At 44.9% G+C, this 22,326-nt stretch overlaps 1 protein-coding gene across 1 annotated transcript; it reads right to left on the bottom strand.

The window, feature by feature from the left end:
• Positions 1 to 11,673: 11,673 nt before the first annotated feature.
• Positions 11,674 to 13,059, bottom strand: IER3 (immediate early response 3). The gene has a single exon (XM_085610185.1). It carries the CDS (start codon positions 12,987 to 12,989, stop codon positions 12,363 to 12,365), a length of 627 nt encoding a protein of 208 aa, XP_085466311.1. The 5' UTR covers positions 12,990 to 13,059; the 3' UTR covers positions 11,674 to 12,362.
• Positions 13,060 to 22,326: the final 9,267 nt, after the last annotated feature.

Genomic DNA, 22,326 nt, shown 5'->3' with positions numbered 1-22,326 from the left:
AAGGGATCCCCTCATTTGCATGGGGCCACACCCCCATGCAAATGAGGGTATCCCTCTTGAGATAGTGCTGGGGCAACATGTGTGCCTGCGCTATCAGTATTACAGAAGAGGGCCACACGAGCATCTGCCGCCCCTTCTATAATACCAAAGCGCCCTGAGGTGCACAAAGCCGACACACATGTACTGTTGCACCCCCAGGCATCTCTCTGTAATACATCCCTATAGGGGCTTATTGCATTTTTCATTACCTCCTGTGATGCAGGCAGCTTTTCAGATGGGTTTCCCATCAAGAAACTGCAGAGTGCTGTGAAAGTGCTTGCAGGAAAATCATTAGCATAGCATACCTCTCTAAGCACTTTCAGAGCATTCTGCAAATTCTTCAATATGGTACAGCGCTCGCAGCGCTTACTCTGCTGCTTGAGGGGTGGGGTGTGAGGCGACTTGATAACTGGGGTGAGAGAGTGGTTGGCAAAACTACACGAAGACTCGGCTCAAATTTGCTCCCAGATCCAAGGAGACCTCCAGTTGAGCAGAGTCAATCATGTGGCCAGTGCTTAATTTGTCAAAGAAATAGTCCCGGTGCACGCAGATCTGCTCAGAAGTCCACAAAAAATGCACTTGAACAGTTGCACTCTGAATACCAAATCTGGGAGTCTTAAATCCAGCTCATGCCTCTTTGATCCACTACCAGCCATTCCCTGCCCTGTTATCTCGCCCTTGCAGGACCCTTGGTGAAGGGTTTGCCCTCCTTCTCTTCCTCAGTCTTTCTGCTTTGTTTGATTTCCCTCTTCAGCACTCGGTTAATATCTATTCTTGATCAAAAAAAGTGCTGTTCCCCTAAAATAAGTGCTGGTGCCTCGCACCGGCAACCACCGGCTCTAATTAAGCACTGCATGTGGCTGAGCCAGGCTCTAGCTAGTATGAATAGGGCATGTTTTTTGTCTGCCATTGAGGCTGTAAAACTGCTGTTTTACTTTTAAACATATAATTTGGGCAATCAGCAATAGGTGTATATATGGAAAGAGTGTCCCTCCTTGGATGAGGTGTGTATGTTAGACGAGTCTCTTCTTACATGTGGGGCATTAGGACGATGGAGCGTGAAGATGCACTATGCGAATACAAGAAGCGCAGAAAGTAGCTTTGAAGGTGGACATTGTGGGCCTGTAGTCATGTGATGATAAAGCGTATCCTGCGTGGGTTGAAATACCTTAAACAAAACTCTTCTGGTAACAAACAAAATGGCCTTTCTGCATTACATGTAAGCGTGGCTCACGATTGGGAACACTCGCCAAATCCTGTTAGGCTGATGTAGCAAACATACAGGAGGAAGTCCTGAGGGCTTAATTTGAGCCGGTGGTTTCAGATGCTCGGCACCGGCACCTAAATGCTCTGCCACATGGTGGCGCTGCTCATCTACTTTAGAGATGGGCGGAACAATGGTTGTTTATGAATACAGTAAACATTACAAAATATTGATAGCCATTCCTTTTGCTTTGGGGACCTGGAATAATCTGATCTGTCGCACTTGCAGGCGAGAGAGATTGTTAGTAGTAGTTTTGGTACGGTCATTGGCAGCGATGACAGGGGCAATGGGTGGTGCAAGCTGCAGTGGCCTCCTGGTCAGGGCCCTGGCACTTATTATTTTACAAATCAAGCACTGGATGACCTGCATGGCTCGCAGATAAGTAGGGCTGCGAGCATTTTTCCCACTGCACATTACTCAGTCAATGACCCTAATGCTGAGTGTATTTTCTCAAGTTGTGTGCATAAGCAATACTATAAATGATTGTACAGTTCTAAAGCCCAATTTTGAAAGTTTTTTTTAGGTCTGGCATTAACCAACGCTTTTTATTTGTTCATACACAGGGTTTATTCTTTTATCTTCATCCATTAATCTCAGCAGTGTCATTCCCATTTTGCCTCTGCCCACTAGAGTTTACATCACGGGACACAGGGTGAACCCACTTCAGCCATTGGTTTACCAGACTGAGGGACTGCATTCTGTTCTTGTACAATGTGCACATCTGCGCAACAAGTAGCCCACTTCAGTGCCAGGGACTACTGGTGCAGTAGGTGATATTTATATACAGTAGCAGCTCCTGGAGGGAGTGCTGCGGGGCGCTGGGGTGGGGCGGGTGGGGGGTAATAAACTGCGGCATACGGCCGAACCGAGGTATGTACATAAATAAATAAAATGAATTACATTGCACGCGCTGCATCGCCATTTGTCGATGTAATTCGTTTTATTTATTTATGTACTTAACTAGGTTTGGCCGTATGCCGGAGTTTACTATACCCCACCCTGCTCCTCTCCCGACCCGCCCACTTCCCCGCATACTATTTATATATATATTGAGAGAGGCTGCTGAGCCAGCCGAAACGAGTCTTTCCTGTTTGCTGGGTTGGAGGAGGCCTTATGAAATAAAAGAAGCCTTATTCCAGCACTCCTTGTGTGCGTGATCTCTTCTTTGTGAGGTAGGGGTTCTTTTGGATGTATGTATATATATATATATATATATATATATATATATATATTACCTACTGGCGGTCGCCAGTAGGTAGTTATAGTTAGGACCACGTTTCCATAGGAAAACCTCAACATTCTATTTTGAATAACTTTGGCGCCGGTCGACGAATCCTCGTGAATTTCTCAAAATAGGTGGGGCGCTACGCTCCGCTCCTACCCTGAAAGTCTCGGGGGGATCCGTCAAGCGGGGGCTGAGATAAAAGGGGGGTCCCAAAACGCGTTTTTCCCATGCATTTTTCCATAGGACCTTTAGAACGAGCTACAGCCCGAACGGCTGAACAGAATTACTCAAAATTTGGCAGAGAGGTAGTCCCTAGGTCAAGGAAGTGCCTTTTGTAGGTTTGGTGTAAATCTGTTCAGTAGATTCTGAGAAAATAGCCTTTAAATCAATATATATATCTGAGCCCGCTTACGGTACGCTTACCGTACGCTTACGGTAAGCGTACGGCGGCGTGCGCGAGCGCGATTCTGATTGGCTGTTAGATCTTAGTAAACATTCGAATCGGCCGAAACCAGGAAGCGGCGGCCGCCATTTTGTGTATTTCACTCTGAAAAAAAAGAGTGAAAACAAGGAAAGGGGGCAATGAGGAGAGTTACAGACCCCCTAACATTTGTAAGGGGGTCAAAGAAGGACAGAAAAGTACAAAAAAAACATTTATTGATTTTAAAAAAAATCACGGGGTACGCGTACGGTAAGCTTACGGTAAGCGTACGGTAAAAAAATAAAAATAGATAAATGAAAAGCAGATTTAAGAGTTTAGAAATTAGGGAGCTCTAAAAAGAGCTGTTGTGTTTATGAAGTCATTTTTTTAGTGGTACCTACAAGTAAGTACCGATGCAGAGTCTAAGGTTCAAGAGGAAGACTCTGTTCCCTTCATCATTGAAGTGCACACCATCTCCTCTATAAATGTCTTGCATGTCATAACGCAAGTTGTTGTGGTAAATGGCACCCATACCATAGTCACGGAGGAAAGCAGAAACAGATTTGTTGACGTGCTTTCTTGCTTTGTCAATCTGTGGACAGAAATGATTGGACCAGTTCCATTTTTGCCTTTGGCATATGTTGGAAAACACAAAGGCAGTTTTAGGGAAAAGTGTAAACAGTTGTGCAAAGGTGTCCTTCATAAGCATTTCCAGACCTACCCCAGTCAAAGTGCCTAGGTCATTGCCACCACAGTGCACTATTATGAGGTCAGGGTGTTGGATTTGAATGAAGGATTTCACCAATGGCATCAATTGGTGCCACTTTAACCCTCTCTGACCAATCCATTTAATGTCTACATTTGGCAAAGCAAGGTCTCTCACCATATCTGTTTTCTCTGCAAACTTTTCACTCCAGAAGACATAGCTGTGCCCTACAATCCACACTGTGAACATCTTCAAAGGAGAACTGGATGCACTCAGGAGGTGTCTTTCAGTAGAATGGCAATATGAAAAGAAAGACAGTTTGGAAATGGAGGCATACATATTTTTTTAAAACAAAAAGAACTGATTGGCTGTTTCATACCATTCTAGAATAAAAACTAGGCTGTATGTGAAAATTAATAGAAGCATGTTTTGTATTGGTACAAAAAAATGTGTAACCAAAGAACAGTACTATGGATTTGCTGTAAGGTTTGAAAAGTCAAGCACTCTTGCTCTGTGGAATTGAAACATTGTGTGTCGAACTTCTGACCTAACTGCACACAGCAGTGTTCCATGAGCTGTTGCTATGGTAGCAGGCAGAAGTCAAGTTGGGGGAAGGGTACTAGGCAGAAGTCAAGTTGGGGGCAGGGTACTTTTGGAAAAGGGTTGGTTTTCAACCAATAGAAATGTGTGATTACATTTGAAAAAAAGGGGGAAGCACTGAGATTTGAAACTTACATGTATATGTGTGGAAAAATAGAGGGAAAGTTTGCCATTATCTGGTTCTGCTGAGAGGAGAGAGGTGAACACAACAGAGATCCTGGCTCTGATAATCTGCTGTTTGAGTGTCACATTTCTTTCACAACTAACTAATTTTAAAGGTGAGTTTAGAGTTTGAGAGGGGATGTATGTGGTAACTTAAGAAATGAATAATAGAAATGGGAATTGTTTTTGTTGTAGTTACACATGGTGGTTTCATAATGTGACAGTGTGTAAAAGTGATTTACACTTGCCCCGAAAAAAAAAAGAGCAGTAAGTGTGCTTTCAAATTGGCAAAGAAATTTCGTTTTGGGACTAATGTGAAAACATGACTCTGTGTGCATAGAAGAATTATAGGCAGAGATTTATTGCGTCTTGCTCTGGTGATTTCACAGTTGCATTAGATGGAAAGGGGGAGCGAATTTTTTGGGGAAGAAGCAGAGGCTTAGCACACACCCATGTGCTTGCCATGTATAGTCATGCACAGTATTTAGAAGCCAGTGGGGTTTTCAGGTTTAAGTCTGTAATGCAAATACATTCAGCATCACTAAGGCTGGTTGCCCTTGGTGGAGTGTAGGCAGTCACAGAGAATGCACATGGTGGTGGTCTGAAAAAAAAACAGCTTGGACACGTGCAATTAAATAAATCAAAAATAGTGGTTTCATAATGTGTCAGTCTGTAAAAGTGATTTCAAATTGTAAAAAGAGATTTTCACTTGGCCCGAAAAAAAAAGTACGCGTGCGCGTAAAAAAGACACGCGCTTCCGCGCATGCGCATAACAGTCACTCCCCGGCACTTCCGCGTAACGTGCGCGTGTGGCGTAAGCGCGCACGCGTCCCACGCGCAGTACGCGCGGCTACGCAAATTGTGTAACTATACGCAAGCAGCGTAGATAGATTACGGACGTTGCGTAAACCGTACGCTTACCGTGAGCTTACGGTACGCGTACTAAAAAAAAAAAAAAAAAAAAAAAAAAAAAAATCTGGTAATAAATTTTACATGTTTATTTTAAAAAATATATTAAAAAAAAATATTTAAGGATTTTAAAAATTTAAGCATAGTCTTTATAAAATGAAAGAAAATTAAATTAAAAATATGTTTGAAAAAAATGAAGAATAAAAAAAAAAATTAGCATTTAAAAAACCTTGCAAATTCACTGAAAAAACCATGGGTTACACACACGTTATAGTTAGGAATTAGCATTTAAAAAACCTTGCAAATTCACTGAAAAAACCATGGGTTTCACACACGTTATAGTTAGGAATTAGCATTTAAAAAACCTTAGAAATTCACTGAAAAAACCATAGGTTTCACACACGTTATAGTTAGGAATTAGCATTTAAAAAACCTTAGAAATTCAGTGAAAAAACCATAGGTTTCACACATGTTATAGTTAGCTGGACATTTTACTCGTAAAAAACCAATGAAATTGCCCCGTTATAGTTAGTTCAGCTAACTATAACTCACGCGCCCGCAATGCACTGCTGATGACGTCACATATTACATCACTCATGACATGGTCAGTGACATCACTCATGACATCACTGATGACATCTCAAATGACATCACTGATGACCTCACTGATGACATCATCCTTGTGATAGAGTGGCAGACCTCCTCTCACCTTAATATAAGCTTTGATACACACATTCAAAAATAGAGACTAAAATTTTCAAAACAATGGACATACCAATACCAGTTACAACAACCTCTTCAGTAATTCTAAGATCCACATACACATCCACTCATTCACCAACAGTCCTATACAGTCACTCATACATGTACTCACTCATCATATGTACTCATACACCTATACATCCTGTTACATAATGCCACTCATCCATAGAGTTACTCACACACATAGTCACTCATGCTAATAAAGAATCAAACATACATTCACCTGCATATACAGTTATACACACACCACCACACTTACTTCTACGGAAACTTACACATACTTAGTCTTTTAAACAATCACTTATAGAAACACATACTTATTCATACAGGAACTCTTTCAATCTGTCCCTCTCACATATACTCACATATATACACCAATAGTCACATATACTAGTTTAAAACATATGTAGTTACTCCTGAAGACACTATTGGGACAGTCATTCACTCACTAACACACCCATACACACACTCATCCACCCATACAGTCCTGCACACATGCTGTCTTCAACACATACAAACAGTGAGTCACTCATTCATGCACCTATGCACTACGTAATACCCCCCACCGAACCATACAGACACTCAGACTGATACTCAAAAAAACAACTACTAACCTATATAGACACCCATGTAGCTACTCACCAACCCATGCAGCCACTTATACACAAAGTGAGAGATACACTTAATCAGTCAGTTACACAATCAATTTTTTAAAAACAAATCATCCATTTAGACACTTATATACCCATTTATTCTTCCATCGACCTTGAGATATACATATATAAAACATATTTAATTTTCAGAAAAACACACATTCACTGGATGATGTCATCAGTGAGGTCATCAGTGATGTCATTTGAGATGTCATCAGTGATGTCATGAGTGATGTCACTGACCATGTCATGAGTGATGTAATATGTGACGTCATCAGCAGTGCATTGCGGGCGCGTGAGTTATAGTTAGCTGAACTAACTATAACGGGGCAATTTCATTGGTTTTTTACGAGTAAAATGTCCAGCTAACTATAACATGTGTGAAACCTATGGTTTTTTCACTGAATATATATATATATATATATATATATATATATATACACACACACATATTAAGGGCCAGATGTATGCAGGGAATGGTTTGTGATTACCAAATAGCAAATTTTTGTGATTCGCTATTTGGTAATTACAAACGCCAATGTGCAAATGTATCCTTGACACATTTTGCGATTCCCTATGGGTCGCAAACCGACATACCAAATTAATTCATGAGGTAGGTCTTGGTTTGGGACCTATGGGGAATTGCAGCCAGTTATTCTTAAAGGAAAACAGGATGCATTTCAATTTTTAAGAGTAGGCAGTGGTCGATGGCATACTGCTCTCCGCAAAAAACGTTTTTACAAACATTCACAAAGGGGAAGGAGTCCCTTGGGGACCCCTTCCCATTTGCGAATAGGTTACCACCTTCTTGAAGAAAGTGGTAAAATGCTAATTTTTGCGACCAAATTTTGGTTGCAAAACATTCCCACATACCATTGGGATTCGGTATTAGGAAGGGATACCTTAATCATGCCCCTTCTTAATCCTGAATCGCAAACCCTATTTGCAATTCTGTAATAGGTTACTGAATCGGAAATTGGACCTTTGCATGTTAAAAAATGCTTTTTTGCAGTCCCAAATGGCAAGATTCTGCAAATCGTCCCATTTGCTACCACAAAAAGCTTTGTACATCTGGCCCATAATCTTTTAGACATTGATTATTTTACTCAGGCGAGACCCCCTCCCCCACTGTTATAGGGCATCATATTTGTCACCTGTCTTCATACAAAACACATTCCCTGAAAAAGTAAGTACTGAAAAAGCAAAAACGTTTGCAGTCAACACCAGATGCATCGCTTATTTTCTTCGTGTTGCTAACTCCAAGATTAGGATTGATTTATACGGTGCTTAATTTGAGCCAGTGTTTGCAGGTGGGGCCCGCCAGCCCTCCCTTTTGTGGCCTGGCACTTCTTTTTCTCCACAGACTTTGATCCAGAGTAAGAAGGTGAAAAATAGCACTCAAAAGGAGGAAAGAAGGAGGAAGAGAACCACACAAAATCAATGACAAAGGGTCAAAGCAGAGATGAAAAAGTACCTGCAAGAGTGAGATAAAGAGGCAGAGAGGGTCTGTGGAGGATGAAAGAGACAGTAGATGGGATCAAGACTGCACAGCCTTGATATTCGGGACCCTGAACTTCGACAGCGCCAGTCGTGAGTTTCTATGGAAAACTTTGGACCCAAGAGAGTATTGCTTTACAAATTAAGCTGGAGTGTTGTTCTTGAGTTTCCAGCAGTGAGAACACTTACATAAAGAGTTGTGTGAACCTGGCCCTTTAGGAGTGGGACTTCACTCACAGCGAATACTACAGGTACAATTGTACATAGGGGATAAGCGGGGATGCCATACCCTCAATATAGGTGCAAATTGGGTTTGTGATTGTCTGGCTTATCTTGTTTTGTTCCGAACTTTGCTCGAGAGAGAGTGGTGTATTCCGGTCTTTGCCAGAGAGAGAGAGAGAGTGTGTGTGTGTGTCATAGCCGAGCTTAAAGCCTGGGTGAAACCATGGAGTAATGGGTGCGTTTAGAGATAATCGGACGAACATCATGTCGGCTGCATATTCTCAAAAGGGTGCCCCTCGACTGAGTAACAGTACATCGCCCACTTTTAACACTACCACACCGATGAGCCTCACACAGGTCAAACCATGTCTGTGATTGTTGAACGTTTTTGAGAAAAGGTAAGACTTTATTCAACTCAAGCTGTGAGCCGTAATGCTGTTAGAACACTTGCTTGAAAACATTACAATAACACGTTTGCTGATCGGTGATTCTTTTGTGCAAATTTCTTGTCTCGGCACATTACAAACGGAATGGTCCACGCCAACACTTTTACTAACCTAACAGTTGTGGGGGGCAACCGCTCTGAGCTACATCACCCCCATCTATATCAAAGATAACACTGATGAGCCCAACACAGGAAGGAGTAGGTCTGTGGTTGTTGAGCGTTTCTGAGAGCCGTCCGTTTTTGCTTGATAAAAGCGTAAAGAGGTGAGGCTATATCAATATGTCTTTATTCTGATTTCTAGTTGAGAACAGCATTTTTTTCCCAGTGCTGCGACTGAAGTAAAACCTCTAAATATCGGGACATTTTGGACGTCCCATTCCCCCAGGTTTGGTGGCTTCTCCCTCCAAAGGCAGATCTCCTGAGGTCCCGTGACTCTCACTGGGCTCAGCACTTTCCCTCCCCGGACACACCGAAGCACTTTGAAGCCGGCAGCTACCACCACACCTTCCCCGGGCAGGCTAGGACTGGTGCAGGGATAAATATTATGTCGGCCTAGAAACAGCTAGCCTAGCTCATAGTACGGCCCGCAGCCGGCAAGCCTTCCTTGGCGGCCCGCAGACCTTGCAGACATCCTACCTGTGTTTAAAAAAAAAAATAGCAAACACTGCCGGGTGCAGCAGCCCGGACTCTGAGACTCTGCTTTGTGGGGGCCGGGAATTCCAGTGATTGTCAAAGTGGAGATGCAGGGGCCTAAGAGGTGAAATACAACAAAGCTTTATTAACATGTAAATGGTCTTTTAAAGACCTGTGAAGTACTCGTGTGTGCGCTGGGAAGCTGTCTCAGTGCAGCTGTGTGTGCGCGCTGGGAAGCTGTCTGAGCCGGGCTCACAAAGGGGGTGAGATGACAGAGGGTGACGGAGGGAGAGGGAGGGAGACAGAGAGAGACACAGAGGGCGGGGGACGGAGGGAGGGAGATGGAGGGAGGGAGAGATAGAGGGAGACAGAGAGACGGAGGGATGGAGGGAGACGGAGGGCAGGAGGGAGACGTAGGAAGGGAGAGAGACGGAGGGAGACGGAGGGAGAGAGAGGGAGGGAGACAGAGGGAGAGAGATGGAGGGAGAGAGACGGAGGGAGAGGGAGACAGGGAGGGAGACGGAGGGTGACAGAGGGGGGGAGGGAGGGAGACAGAGGGAGGGAGAGGAAGACAGGGAGGGAGACCGAGGGAGAGAGACAGAGGGAGAGAGAGGGAGGTAGAGAGACAGGGAGAGATAGAGGGAGGGAGACAGAGATACGGAGGGAGGGAGACAGAGGGAGGGAGATGGAGGGAGGGAGACAGAGGGAGAGAGACAGAGGGAGAGGGAGGGAGAGAGACAGGGAGAGATAGAGGGAGACAGAGAGACGGAGGGAGAGGGAGACAGAGGTAGAGAGACAGAGGGAGGAAGACGGAGGGAGAGGGAGACAGACAGTGGGAGGGAGACAGGGAGGGCGACAGAGGGAGGGCAACAGAGGGAGACAGAGGGGGAGGAGGGAGACGGAGGGAGACAGGGAGAGAGACAGGGAGAGACAGGGAGAGAGAGACAGGGAGAGAGAGAGACAGGGGGAGAGGGGAGGGGAGAGAGAGAGGGAGGGAGGGAGAGGGAGAGGGAGGTGGAGAGATGGAGGGAAGGGAGGAGGAGAGAGAGAGAGATGTGTGTATGCCGGGTCTGGTGGCTCAATGGACGAAGGCGTCTGGTGCAGGGACCTGTGTTCAACCTCATAGTCACAATTTTTTTTTGCTTTAGCCCCGCCGCCACCGGTGCGGCCCTCGGCCACAAACCACACTGTAAATTTGGCCCCGAGAGAAAGTTTATGAGTACCCATGAGCTAGAGGATGGAATAGACGTTGCAGGACGGGGAAGAGCAGTGCTTTGTGCCTAAGGATGTTTATTGATACCTATAAAATGCAGGCATAGTGGTCGAGCATGGGATGGGAGGGGTATATATTAATGGATTTCCACCTTTTCATTACACTCGACATATTTACACATACATTTCGCGGGTATTTGCAAATCTGAGGCACAGGGAAATTAAGTGTTTTACGCAGAATCACACATTGTTAAATACTGGAGCTGAGATTACAACCCCGACCCCCAAACTCCCATAGTGCCAGTTTAGCCATTAGGGGACATGTCTGCCTAGCTGTTCCTCGTTTCACCCCTCAATGAAGTTTAAAGAGGACCCCTCATTCTAACCAGTCGCTGTGGTACTAACGTTTGAGTCTCTCCCCCCTCACTAGTTCGGGTGGGCAAGGGGGGGGAGGGGGGTCTGTGCATAGGATGCGAAGTGTATGGTGAACACTGCAATGGATGGTTAAACTAATTCTACATCCATCCGCGGTGCCAAATATAGACCCAGGCCCCGAGAGGGTATATGTATCGGTTGGAAATATATGCACGTAGGTAAGGCACCCGCACACTTCGTTTTACAAAGGCGAGTTTCGCTCTAGAACACAGCCCTGGATTTGGTTTACCTTGGAGGCCGCCTCCTTGAGTTTGCAAGAGGCTTTCATCCGACGTACTCAGATTCTTGTAACCTGAGCTAATGCAAACAGTAATAGATGCTGCTGGCAAAATACTCTGGGGTCTCTCAGCAGTCACTGCACTGCCTGCTTTTACAAGGCGCTGTGTGCGCCTCCCCGCAGCCGTTTCAACTGAAAAGAAAACGTGGCAACAAAGAAAATAAAACAACCAAGAACGGTGCTTAAACAATGAACACTATTGAGCCAGAAGTGCAATTTCAAAATAATTTATTTAACATATTCAACATGGGAAGTTATTTAGTCCCATAACTTTCAACATAAATAATTTCTCAGTTTCAAAATTTAAATACATAAATATGACAGGGAACTTGGCATTTGTTTTTCAAACGCAATAACAAAATACTTCTTAAATAAATAACAACATAGTGTTTTCGTCGATGAACACATTAAATGCTAATCCGCTTCATAATAAAAAAGAGAACTTCGTAAGGAAAAGCAGAACAGGTTTTCAAGCAGGTACCTTTCTTCATTGCTGCTCAAAACGGTAGTGTTTCACATAAAAATAGAGCAATAACTTTAAATATTAAATACACAATTAATAGTTTGACCATCAGTCATATCATAAAACGTATCGTTTTGATCAATCAAGTAATCAGAGCTCATTCACATACTTTCTTCTCAAGAGCATCTGTGACACGCGGCCCGACAGTCAGTTTCATGTCACTTTCACTGAAGTGTCACTTCAAGTTTAGAGTCCTCCTGGCCTTGTTAAGGCATACGTAAGAAACCCCACCATGGGATTAAGTCCAGTAGAGCAGAGCTGACAGGAACCCACACGGCATCACGGCTGGCGGGAGTTACCAGGTGCCCACGGCTGTCAGAGAGCCATCGGGGCAGTGCAGCCCCTGGCACAAGGGCATCAAGTCCGACTCTCCGACCTCAGAAGGTGAGAAGCATCCTCCCGAGGGGGCGGCAGGTCAGGTTGAGGGACTGCGAGGCTTGTTCCTGCAGTGTGGGTGCTTCATGCAGGACTGACGGCGATGCCAGCAGGACCGATGCATGCTCGGGCATGGATACTGCCCCCTGCAGGAGTTCCTTCATGGCAGCAGCGGGTCCCTCAAGGAGCTGGTCCTGCAGGCTCGATGCTGGTCCCTGCAGGGCTGAAGCTAGTCCCTGCTGACTTGGTGCCTGTCCCTGCAGGCTGAAGGTCGCCTCGTCGCCCTCCTCCAGGCACACCTGCACAAACACCACCAGGCACAGGACGTAGAGCCAGCGTAGGGCCGGGTTGCGCTCCTCGGGCGGCATGTAGCGGTTTCTACGCGTCTGGGACGGGTAGAGCACTTTGCGGGGCCGCTTGGTGTGAGGCCGCCGTGGGGGCTTGGCCGGGGAGGCCGTCGGCAGCGCTTCAACGTCAAAGGTGAAAATCTCGGGCAGACTACTCCGGGCGGGGAGGTGGGGCGCCCGGGGCAGGGAGAGCTGCGGTTCCCGGCAGCGCTGCCCGGATTCGGACAGGGTCAGTGCTGCAGGCCTCTTATGCATGGTGCGCTCTCCGGATTGTAGGCACATGCTCTCTTGCTCCAGCGCTTGCTTTGTGTATCGAGCGCGCTTGTATCTTAGAGAAGAGCTGTGAGTACCTTCGAAGCTCTGTGCGCCGCATATATAGAGAGTTTGTGTGACACGTCAAGACTCCGCCCCCACTGCGCACGCCCACCGTGACGTCTTATCGGACCTCCTGTATGTATTTCCAGACTGAGGAAATGCCCGGACAGCTAGTCCGTGCTGCGTTTTAAGGTCATGGTCATTCACAATGGGTTGGATGAGCGCCAGGGGGTATTGAAATGGGGCATCAGGGGCTCCGGGGTTAGACGGGACGGTAGTGCAGAAAGTGAACAAAAGATGTATTTTTTATCCCCGAAGGTGTTCTTCCACAGTCCATATTTGCATTTTTAGAAGAGGGCGACAAAAGGCAGTGGGTGAGTGTGCTTAAAACCCTATTAGATGTAATGTATTTCTTTAGTTTTCTGTCACAGTAATTTTGTGTGTGGAGTTTTATATAGCGCTAACTAGACCCGGAGGTATCAGAGCGCTTTACATGAACACCAGTTATGTCATGTACGGACGCATTCATTTTTGTTATGCTGTGCTGATTAAGTGATTTGCACAGAATGTTGAGCGTCCCTGCCAAGACTCGAACCCAGTTCCCGGTCCGCCGCCCATGCCGTTAGGCCACATTCTCTCCTCTGTTGCTGCCCCCTTTGATCGTAAACCACGAAGTAGATGTTACCCAGCGTGTTTCCTGCTCTGCATATCTGTAAAATAATCCAGCCAAATAAACATACCGCAGCTGTTAACCAAAGAGTCAAGACCACAAGTGCTGCTAGACAACTGCGAACCAACGTGCCACTTGGACACGAAAAAATGATAAACTAAGAATTGTATTTTGGTGATAAACGAGAGAGCGGTGGAGCAGTGTGTAAACCAGGGAACCTGAACTCCAAACCCATCTTTTTTTTAGTTTTAAAAACTGTGTACTCTTATGCAAATACCACGATTTACAATGCCTAATTTTCACTCAGTGTCAAATTTGAGAGGAGTTTGAAGTAATGCAATTTAGGAGGTGTTGTGCTGAGAAAAACCACTCTTCTATGGTTTACTGGACAATAATGTTGATTCGTATTTAAAAACACTACACAGTGTATATAAATATAAAGTGCCTATGACAAATCGACTTGTCTAATGGTTCACTAATGGCATCGTCGCCAAAGAGTGTGGGTTTTGAAAGTTTGCTTAGAAACGTACTTTTAGCAAATGTCACTTAATGCAGTGACGTCATGTATGAAATCGAAACGCATTTATTGCACAGCTTATAGCTCAGCCACAGCCCTTCTGTGAACTACGAGGACCGGTTACTTTGTACCTCCATGCTGTGACCACTCTCTTTCTTCACATACGTGATGGGTGCCGCCATATTTAAACCCTGTGGTACAAAGGTGATGGTGATGGTGATGGACGGAGCATCAGAACCAATCAGAACCTCCCCAGTGTCACAAGATTTGTCCTCTAATATCAGATTTAAGTTTATTCTGGCAATGTAACCATCTTATGAGTTCAGAAAATACTCACATTTCCATGTCAAATTTATGCTTTTCAATTTTGGTTGCATATATTATTTCAACCAAGCAAAAGCAAAATGTATTAGTTTGGCTGCACACAGGAGAGCTACTTGCATGTAACTGGAGAACTACCAGCTCTTGTGACTGTTTCTGCCCTAACCCTACTAGACTTTGAAAGCACCATGCTTTACAGTACTTTGGTGAGTCCTTGGAATACCTGTAAAACAAATGCCTTAGCAGACTAGTAGAGCTTATGCTGTGTCAGACACCTGCTTGCAATTTTACAGAGATCATAAACTGAGCCACTTTGGAAATACTTTGCAGACGTCAAACTTATACACAACAGTGCCCGTGTGTGGAACTGCCCACCAGTGCGCCTCAATCATAATGCAAAGGGTGGGTGGGGAGTTTATGGTCACTCAGTCCTTGGACTCAGATACAGCCACCAAGATGTGTTGACACTTTGTTATTAAAAGTGAAGCAGCCTTGGTGGTAGGGTTGGTATTGTCCAATGAAAAGCATACCTCCTCTGCTAAGAACTGCCGGCACTCTCCCAGTGAACACATCTGCCAGTTCAGTTGGGGAAAATCAGTACTATGTCACTGAAGTATTGGATACCCACTGAGATGTTCAGATACAGATACTATGTCATTAACAGCTTTTCAACGATGCTCAGATGTGATGTGATTCCCAAGCACCCTTACTCCCACTGGTGTAGAATCCACTGGTTCAGGATGGTGTAGGAAGAGTTCACACTCTCTGACCATTCATAGCCCTCTCAAATGAGACTGCCATTTAGAAATGTAATTTAAAATGTAAAGTTGCTTATGTAGCACTTCATGCCAGCAGGTTTCTAGCGTTTGCATATTTAACAATGAAGGCACAAGCAGAAAATGTAGGCTGCCCAGGGTCACACACTGTGGTCACATGGAAAAGCCGGCTTGTAATTCAGGGCATCAAATGAAACACTACATTACATCAGTGTCTTTCTCGTGGATAGTCCTATAAAACTATGCAGACAAGAAAGTTTCATGCTCGTATTCAAAGCACACTTTTAAAAAAAATTACAAATAAGTTGTGTTTATCATTGTTCCTTTATTCTTTGCCTTTCCTAGACAAATGCATGTCTATGGTCACTTGTATGATTGGAGCAAGACCTCTGGGGTCAGAGTTTATCAATGTGCCGTTGCAACTGTTCTGCAGAGATTGGATAATGAAAAATAGAGGTCAAATACTGACCAAATCATTGGTCAGCATATCTAGGAAAAAATTACAGATGGTCGAATAATACTAGCCAGGAGAACTTTTACCTTGTGCAAGGGCGTGGCTACAATATTTTTTCTCGGAATTTTATACTGCGGGAACTTGACCCGAAGTTTATGAGGTATCAGAGCGTTTTACATGAGCACCACTTGCGTTATACAAGAACACAGTAATTTTTTAGGTCTCGCCTGAGCCAGCGCATGCGCTGCACTGGCGAGACATTTAGTGAGTGGGGCTTTAAAAAGCTGACCACAGATTTTTGGATGGCATAGAGCGTGCGGTTACGCGCACAGGCACGAGCAGAGGTGCCACCTGGCTTTCCTCTTGCTCTCCCAAGTGCGCGCGCCTCACTCCGCCTCTCTGTGCCCATATACGTCTCCCTTCAGCAGTCACCTCCCTGCTTTTTTGTGTGTACGGTCTGCGACTTTCACCTCAGACCTGCAGCGACGACATTGTTTCCGCACGAATAACCTGATTCATTTAATTTAACAGTTGGCTCTGCCCATGATTGCTTTGTAACACAAATGAAAAGGAAGCTATCGACTTCATACTCTGGGTCGTGTTTTTGCAGCAGCTGTGCTCCTGTTTGCCATGGCTTGTGCTCACAGGTCGACCCCGCACCACAAGAACCCGACCGCCCCGCCGACTCCACTGATGGCTTGCATCCAACGCACAGTGAGTTTTCCCTGATCTTTGACTTTAGGGGAGAAAACAAAGTCGCAGGAGAGTCGAGTTCCTCCTTCCCTCACACACCCCCATTACCCTTCCCAGATAATAAGTCATGGCTGGCAACTTCAGTAAGTGGGTGGGGAGAAATCTGGCAACTCTACCAACCACTGACTAATGGTTTAAATTAAAAAAGCACGGCTTGCAAGCGCTGGAAGGAACTTTTTGGAAAGTGCAAAACCTTGACTTTTAATCTGCACAGGTCACCTGTGAGTGGTTTATGTGCACAGGCACGAGCAGAGGCGCCATCTGGCTTTCCTCTCGTTCTCCCAAGTGCGCGCGCCTCGCTCTGCCTCTCTGTGCCCATATACGTCTCCCTTCAGCAGTCACCTCCCTGCTTTTTTGTGTGTACGGTCTACGACTTTCACCTCAGACCTGCAGCGACGACATTGTTTCCGCGCGAATAACCTGATTCATTTAATTTAACAGTTGGCTCCGCCCACGATTACTTAGTAATGCAAATGAAAAGGAAGCTATCGACTTCATACTCTGGGTCGTGTTTTCGCAGCAGCTGTGCTCCTGTTTGCCATGGCTCGCGCTCACAGGTCGACCCCGCACCACGAGAACCCGACCGGCCCACCGACTCCACTGATGGTTCGCATCCAACGCGCAGCAAGTTTTCCCTGATCTTTGACTCTATGGGAGAAAACAAAGTCACAGGAGAGTCGGGTTCCTCCATCCATCACACACTCCCATTACCCCTCCCAGATAATGACTCATGTCTGGCAACTTCAGTAAGTGGGTGGGGAGAAATCCTGCAACTCTACCAATCACTGACTAATGGTTTAAATTAAAAAAGCACGGCTTGCAAGCGCTGGAAGGAACTTTTTGGAAAGTGCAAAACCCTGACTTTTAATCTGCGCAGGTCACGTGTGAGTGGTTTATCCAGACCCGTTTATTGTTACATTCTGGCACTGCCACATTCACATTCTCTCTATTTATAACTGCAAGTGAAGGACTGAAGATAAACAACATATCTGCAATGAGGACCTACTCATGGTATGTGTGGCACTGGCACCGTTAGCCAGCCCTCACTTTTCATGCTGTTTTTTGAGGAACTAGTTGCAGTTTTAAAAGTGAAACTACAAGTCCCAGAACACACTATGAGAATAGCTTAAAAAGCTAGGACGTGCTGCCTGATGTGCCACTAGTGTTCCAACAAATGCACAATTACCACCTTTTAACCCTCTCTCTACCTCTCTCTCTCTACCTCCCTCTCTCCCTCTCTCTCTCTCTCTCTCTCTCTCTCTCTCTCTCTCTACCTCTCTCTCTCTACCTCTCTACCTCTCCCTCTCTACCTCTCTTTACCTCTCTTTCTACCTCTCTCTCTACCTCTCTACCTCTCTCTACCCCTCTCTCTCTCTACCTCTCTCTCTACCTCTCTCTCCTTGAGCAGGAAATGACATATATTTGCACTTCATTTGATGGGGGCCATATTGGATTAGGAAAGTAAATTGAAGTTTGGTAATCTTTATCTGCAAAGTTAAGAGATAAAATCATACGTGAGGACTGTGACGAGGAAGACATAGACTCGGAGTAATGAAAATTAACAGTGTGTAACCTGGCATTTTACCCTAAGACTTCATTTTTAAATGGGATCACAAGCTTCACTTTTTTGCTGCACTTTTGGAAGGTTATTCCTTTACTGCAAGATGTTATATACATTTCTGAGTAAGCAGCTTTAAATGGGCCAGTACTCAATGGTTCTGAGTACCAGTACCTCTTAATTTCATTTTCTTAGTACCTACACCTCTCCTTGGCCAGGGAGAGTACTGGTACTCACAGACGTTTAGCAAGAGCAGCTGAAAACACTGATTTTGGGGACAATGAAGCTGCCACCACTCTAAGATCCGAGCACCGCCCGGGTTGTAGGTCCTGCGTCACACTGTGATTGACAGCACAGGGTCAGTGACATTGGTATGCCAAAGTGTCTGCTCTGCCTTGTTATGCACATGCTGAAAATCAAGTCTGAGGTGAGGCAGGCAATAATTGGGACGGCATGCTAAGTACTAGATAATTAAAAAACGCCTTGAATGCAGTGTGTGCGTGGCTGTCTCTTTGTGCCTCTTAGTGTTTGTTTATGTGTTAGCCCATTATTGTGTTTTTTCAGCCCACCATTTCCTACCCCTGGGAAAATGCTGGTCTTCGAATAGCAGTGGTTAAGAGCTGAAAATATCTGGAATGCAAAATTCGGGCATTCTGAATCTAGGGCTGCAAATATCGTGTGTCTCATTTTGAAAACATTTTTGAAAAAGATTTTAAATAATGCCTTATTGCTTATACATTTATTTCATGGGTAAAGACCAAGGCTGCTCGAATTATGCAACGGAGGAGGAACAAATTATGTGGTGGGCTTGACTCGATTATTTGGCAAGGAAAGGCAAATTATGTGGCACATATTGTGAAAGCATTATTTCATTCTTTTGACCTTTTGTACACATAGCCTGCTCGAATTATGCAACGGAGGAGGAACAATTATGCGGTGGGCTTGACTCGATTATTTGGCAAGGAAAGGCAAATTATGTGGCACATATTGTGAAAGCATTATTTCATTCTTTTGACCTTTTGTACACATAGAATTAAAAATGGGCCAAGGTTTCGACCCATTATTTTGTAACAGGCCTCCAGCTGCACCGCAATGCACGAGGTAGTGATTTCATAACTTTTGCTCTGTTTGAGTTAGGAACTATTGTTTTTAATAAAATCTGCAATTATGTACCAGATGAAGGATTATGTGGCAAATGCTGCAAATTCATTACTGTGGGGAAAATCCCACTATCTATAAAATGCTTAAGCTCAGCGTCCCTGGTAATAAGAAAGCACTTTTTATCCTTTAGCTATACATTGATATATTATGTAATGTTTCATATATTATATATATATATATATATATATATATATATATATATATATATATATATATATATATATATATATATATATATATATATATATATATATATTACGAAGGTCTGGCAAACTGCTGTAGGAGTTCAAAAGTTAGTTATGCTCGATTGATATGCAGTGAAGAATGACTCGGTTGAAACTTCACCAAGGCTTCACTAAGTTAAGACATCAAGTGACATAATATAAACCCAGTGACTAGTGACTCTTTTACCATTACTAGTAGTAGTCTAGAGGCCCATAACAATCACTGACAAAGCCAATGAATCTGTCTTTCTAATTATGAAAACCTTTTGCATGTTGGGAATAAGCATGCCTTTACGTCTGGTGCAAGAATTATTTACTTTATTGACCTGCTTATGCGTTTTAAAAAACACATTTGTTTATTGGCATTTCTAAGAAACACCCAAAGGTGTAGACAGACATATAAAGTAACAACAACCATCCAGGTTTACAGTTTCAATATGAGCAATGAGAATTGAGACCGTGGTCAGCTTTATATAATTCCAGTTACGGTTAACGTCCAACCCACCACAACATCGCCATTATCATAACTGATTCTACCATCTGAATCAAGGATGAGTCAAGAAATAAAGTAAAGGAAGGATTTTTGGGACGTCTGATAAATGTCCAATATTATAACAGGAAAAAGAAAGGAGGGAGAGAAAGAAAAAAAAAGTAAAAAGCACAGATTTGCCTACCCAGGCAATTAATCACTCTCACTGGTTAACACAGGTAAGACCCAGCCACCAATATGAGTGGGGAGGGGATGTGGGGCGTGGGCGGGGCTGGGTGGGGTGGGGGAGGGTAGTGGAGTGTGAGGAAGGAAATAAATAAATAAAGGCACTTACTTTGCGCTCGCAGCATCTCCGAGTCGGCTTTTATTTGTTTATTTCCTTACTCTCCACTTTCCCGTCCTATGTCACACTCCACTACACCCCCCCCCCTCCCCCACACCCAGCCCCGCCCCGCCTCATCGCCCCAAGGCGTTACCTGTGCGAGCCGCCACTGCAGGTAAGGCCCGGGCACCAATCTGAGTGGGGACGGGAGAGGGAGGGAGTGTTATGGCCAGGCAGCCTTTATGGTCCCCTCAGCATGAGACCCGATCAAAGGGGCCCTAGCTCTTACAGCAACCCAAGAAATGAGGAGAAGCCACCCATGTATCCTCAATATTCACTAATGGAACTCCGTGTTCAGTGCTAATATTTAGCGTCCATAGATATCACTTGGAGAAGAAAGGTGCATAAAGATTAATCTCGATAACTCTCTTGTTAGGGGTTCACCATAAAAGGATATACTTAAATTGTGCAGTGAATCAATTCTCAGCACCACGGGTTTACCTGATGGGACTGTTAACTAATTTCTGGTGAATAATGTTAGAAGTATTTAGATCGGGGCACACTCCTGGCTCATCAGATTACACAGCAGTGGCCGAGATGGCCCAGAGCTGGAGTAATATTGTACAGCGTGATGGAGTCACCTTAAATGGAGCGGGTCCAGTATCTCTCAGCACTAGTCCAATATCCGTCCCTTTTAGGGTGACACTAGCCCTGTCTTTAGCTCCGCTCCCTCACTAACTCCAAACTCAATATGGTGAGTACCTGCACTTTGTTTTCTTAAAGCATGATAATGACTCATTGCAAACAGTACTTGAAATGGGAAAATAGAAGTGCAGGTACTGTCTCCTAGAGTACCTGCTCGTTTATGAGAAGTGCTGGTACTCTACAGTTAAAAGTATTACGTTTCTCTCTTGAGGAGTGCAGGCCCTCTCCCTCTCAAAATAAACAAGCATTGGCATAGCCAATAGGTCTCGCCTTTGGGACCTTCTAAGTGTTTAGGCAGGCAACAGTTGCATAACTAAATACTTATAAGGTCCCAAAAGCGAGACCTATTGGCTATGCAAAGCGGCCGTGCGGCCCCGAAAGTGAAAGTGATCGCGATCAAAACATCAAAGCGGCCCTGCGGCCGCGAAAGTGAAAGTAATCGCGGTAAAGCGCGGCACGCGCGCCCGCGCACATGCACTGTAGCTCTAGGCTGGCCTGGTAGCACTTTTTGGAGCCCTCTCAAAAAGTCTCGCCAGACCAGCGCATGCGCTGGGTCAGGCGAGACCTAAAAAGTGTTGGTACTCTGTAGCGGACAGTACCGGCCCTTTTAAAGCACTGATTACATGTTATAAGAAGCCAGCGCCTGCTGCTGTGCCAGGAACATTGCTACCTTTCAGCATTAAATCAGGTACGTGGTTTGAAAGTTGCACCTTTCGCTCACAGGTGCCTATTTACAGGCCCCTATCATCACAGGAACATCACTTTTTTTGATGTTCCTGTGGCGATACGAGCTTCGCCTTATTTACAAGGCCGTATTGGCTTAACGCTGCCTTGTAAATAAGGCACCCTTTCACGTTATGCTTAGCGTGAAAGGAGAGGGCAATGGGTGTTGCGGTGGGCTTTCTGCCACAACACCCATTGGTTTTGACGCTGCCCCATATTTATAAGGGTGGCATAAATATGGGGCAAGGGTGCCTGCGTTGGCGCTAGGCAGCTGTGATTAGCGCCAGCGCATGGGGAAACGCAGGGCTGCACCGTATTGTTGGAAATACAGTGCAGCCCTGCAATTCAAAAGTGGCAGAGCGCGGCGTTAAGCTAAGAAGGCTATCGCCCCGCTCCATCACTTTTCTTGTAAATATACCCTACAGTGTGAGCTGGGGCGCTCTCTACCCATCGGCCCTGTAAGAAGCATGTTGGCGTCCCCAGCCCACTCAGCATCTTGTGCCCCACATGACCAAACTAGCCCTGCTGCTTGTTCCGTCTAGCTCTGGCACCGATGATAACCTGCTTTTGTCATATAATTTAGCTGGCGGGAAACTTTTCCACTAACGACAAAAATAAAATCTATATTCA

Source organism: Triturus cristatus, chromosome 1_2 (assembly GCF_964204655.1).
Source record: "Triturus cristatus chromosome 1_2, aTriCri1.1, whole genome shotgun sequence".
NCBI lineage: Eukaryota > Metazoa > Chordata > Amphibia > Caudata > Salamandridae > Triturus > Triturus cristatus.
Note: the sequence above shows the minus strand (reverse complement) of the source record. Positions and strands in the feature narration are given on the sequence as shown.

Coding starts and splice junctions, on each gene's coding strand:
- IER3 (XM_085610185.1), bottom strand. CDS start 12,989: ATGTGCCTACAATCCGGAGAGCGCACCATGCATAAGAGGCCTGCAGCA.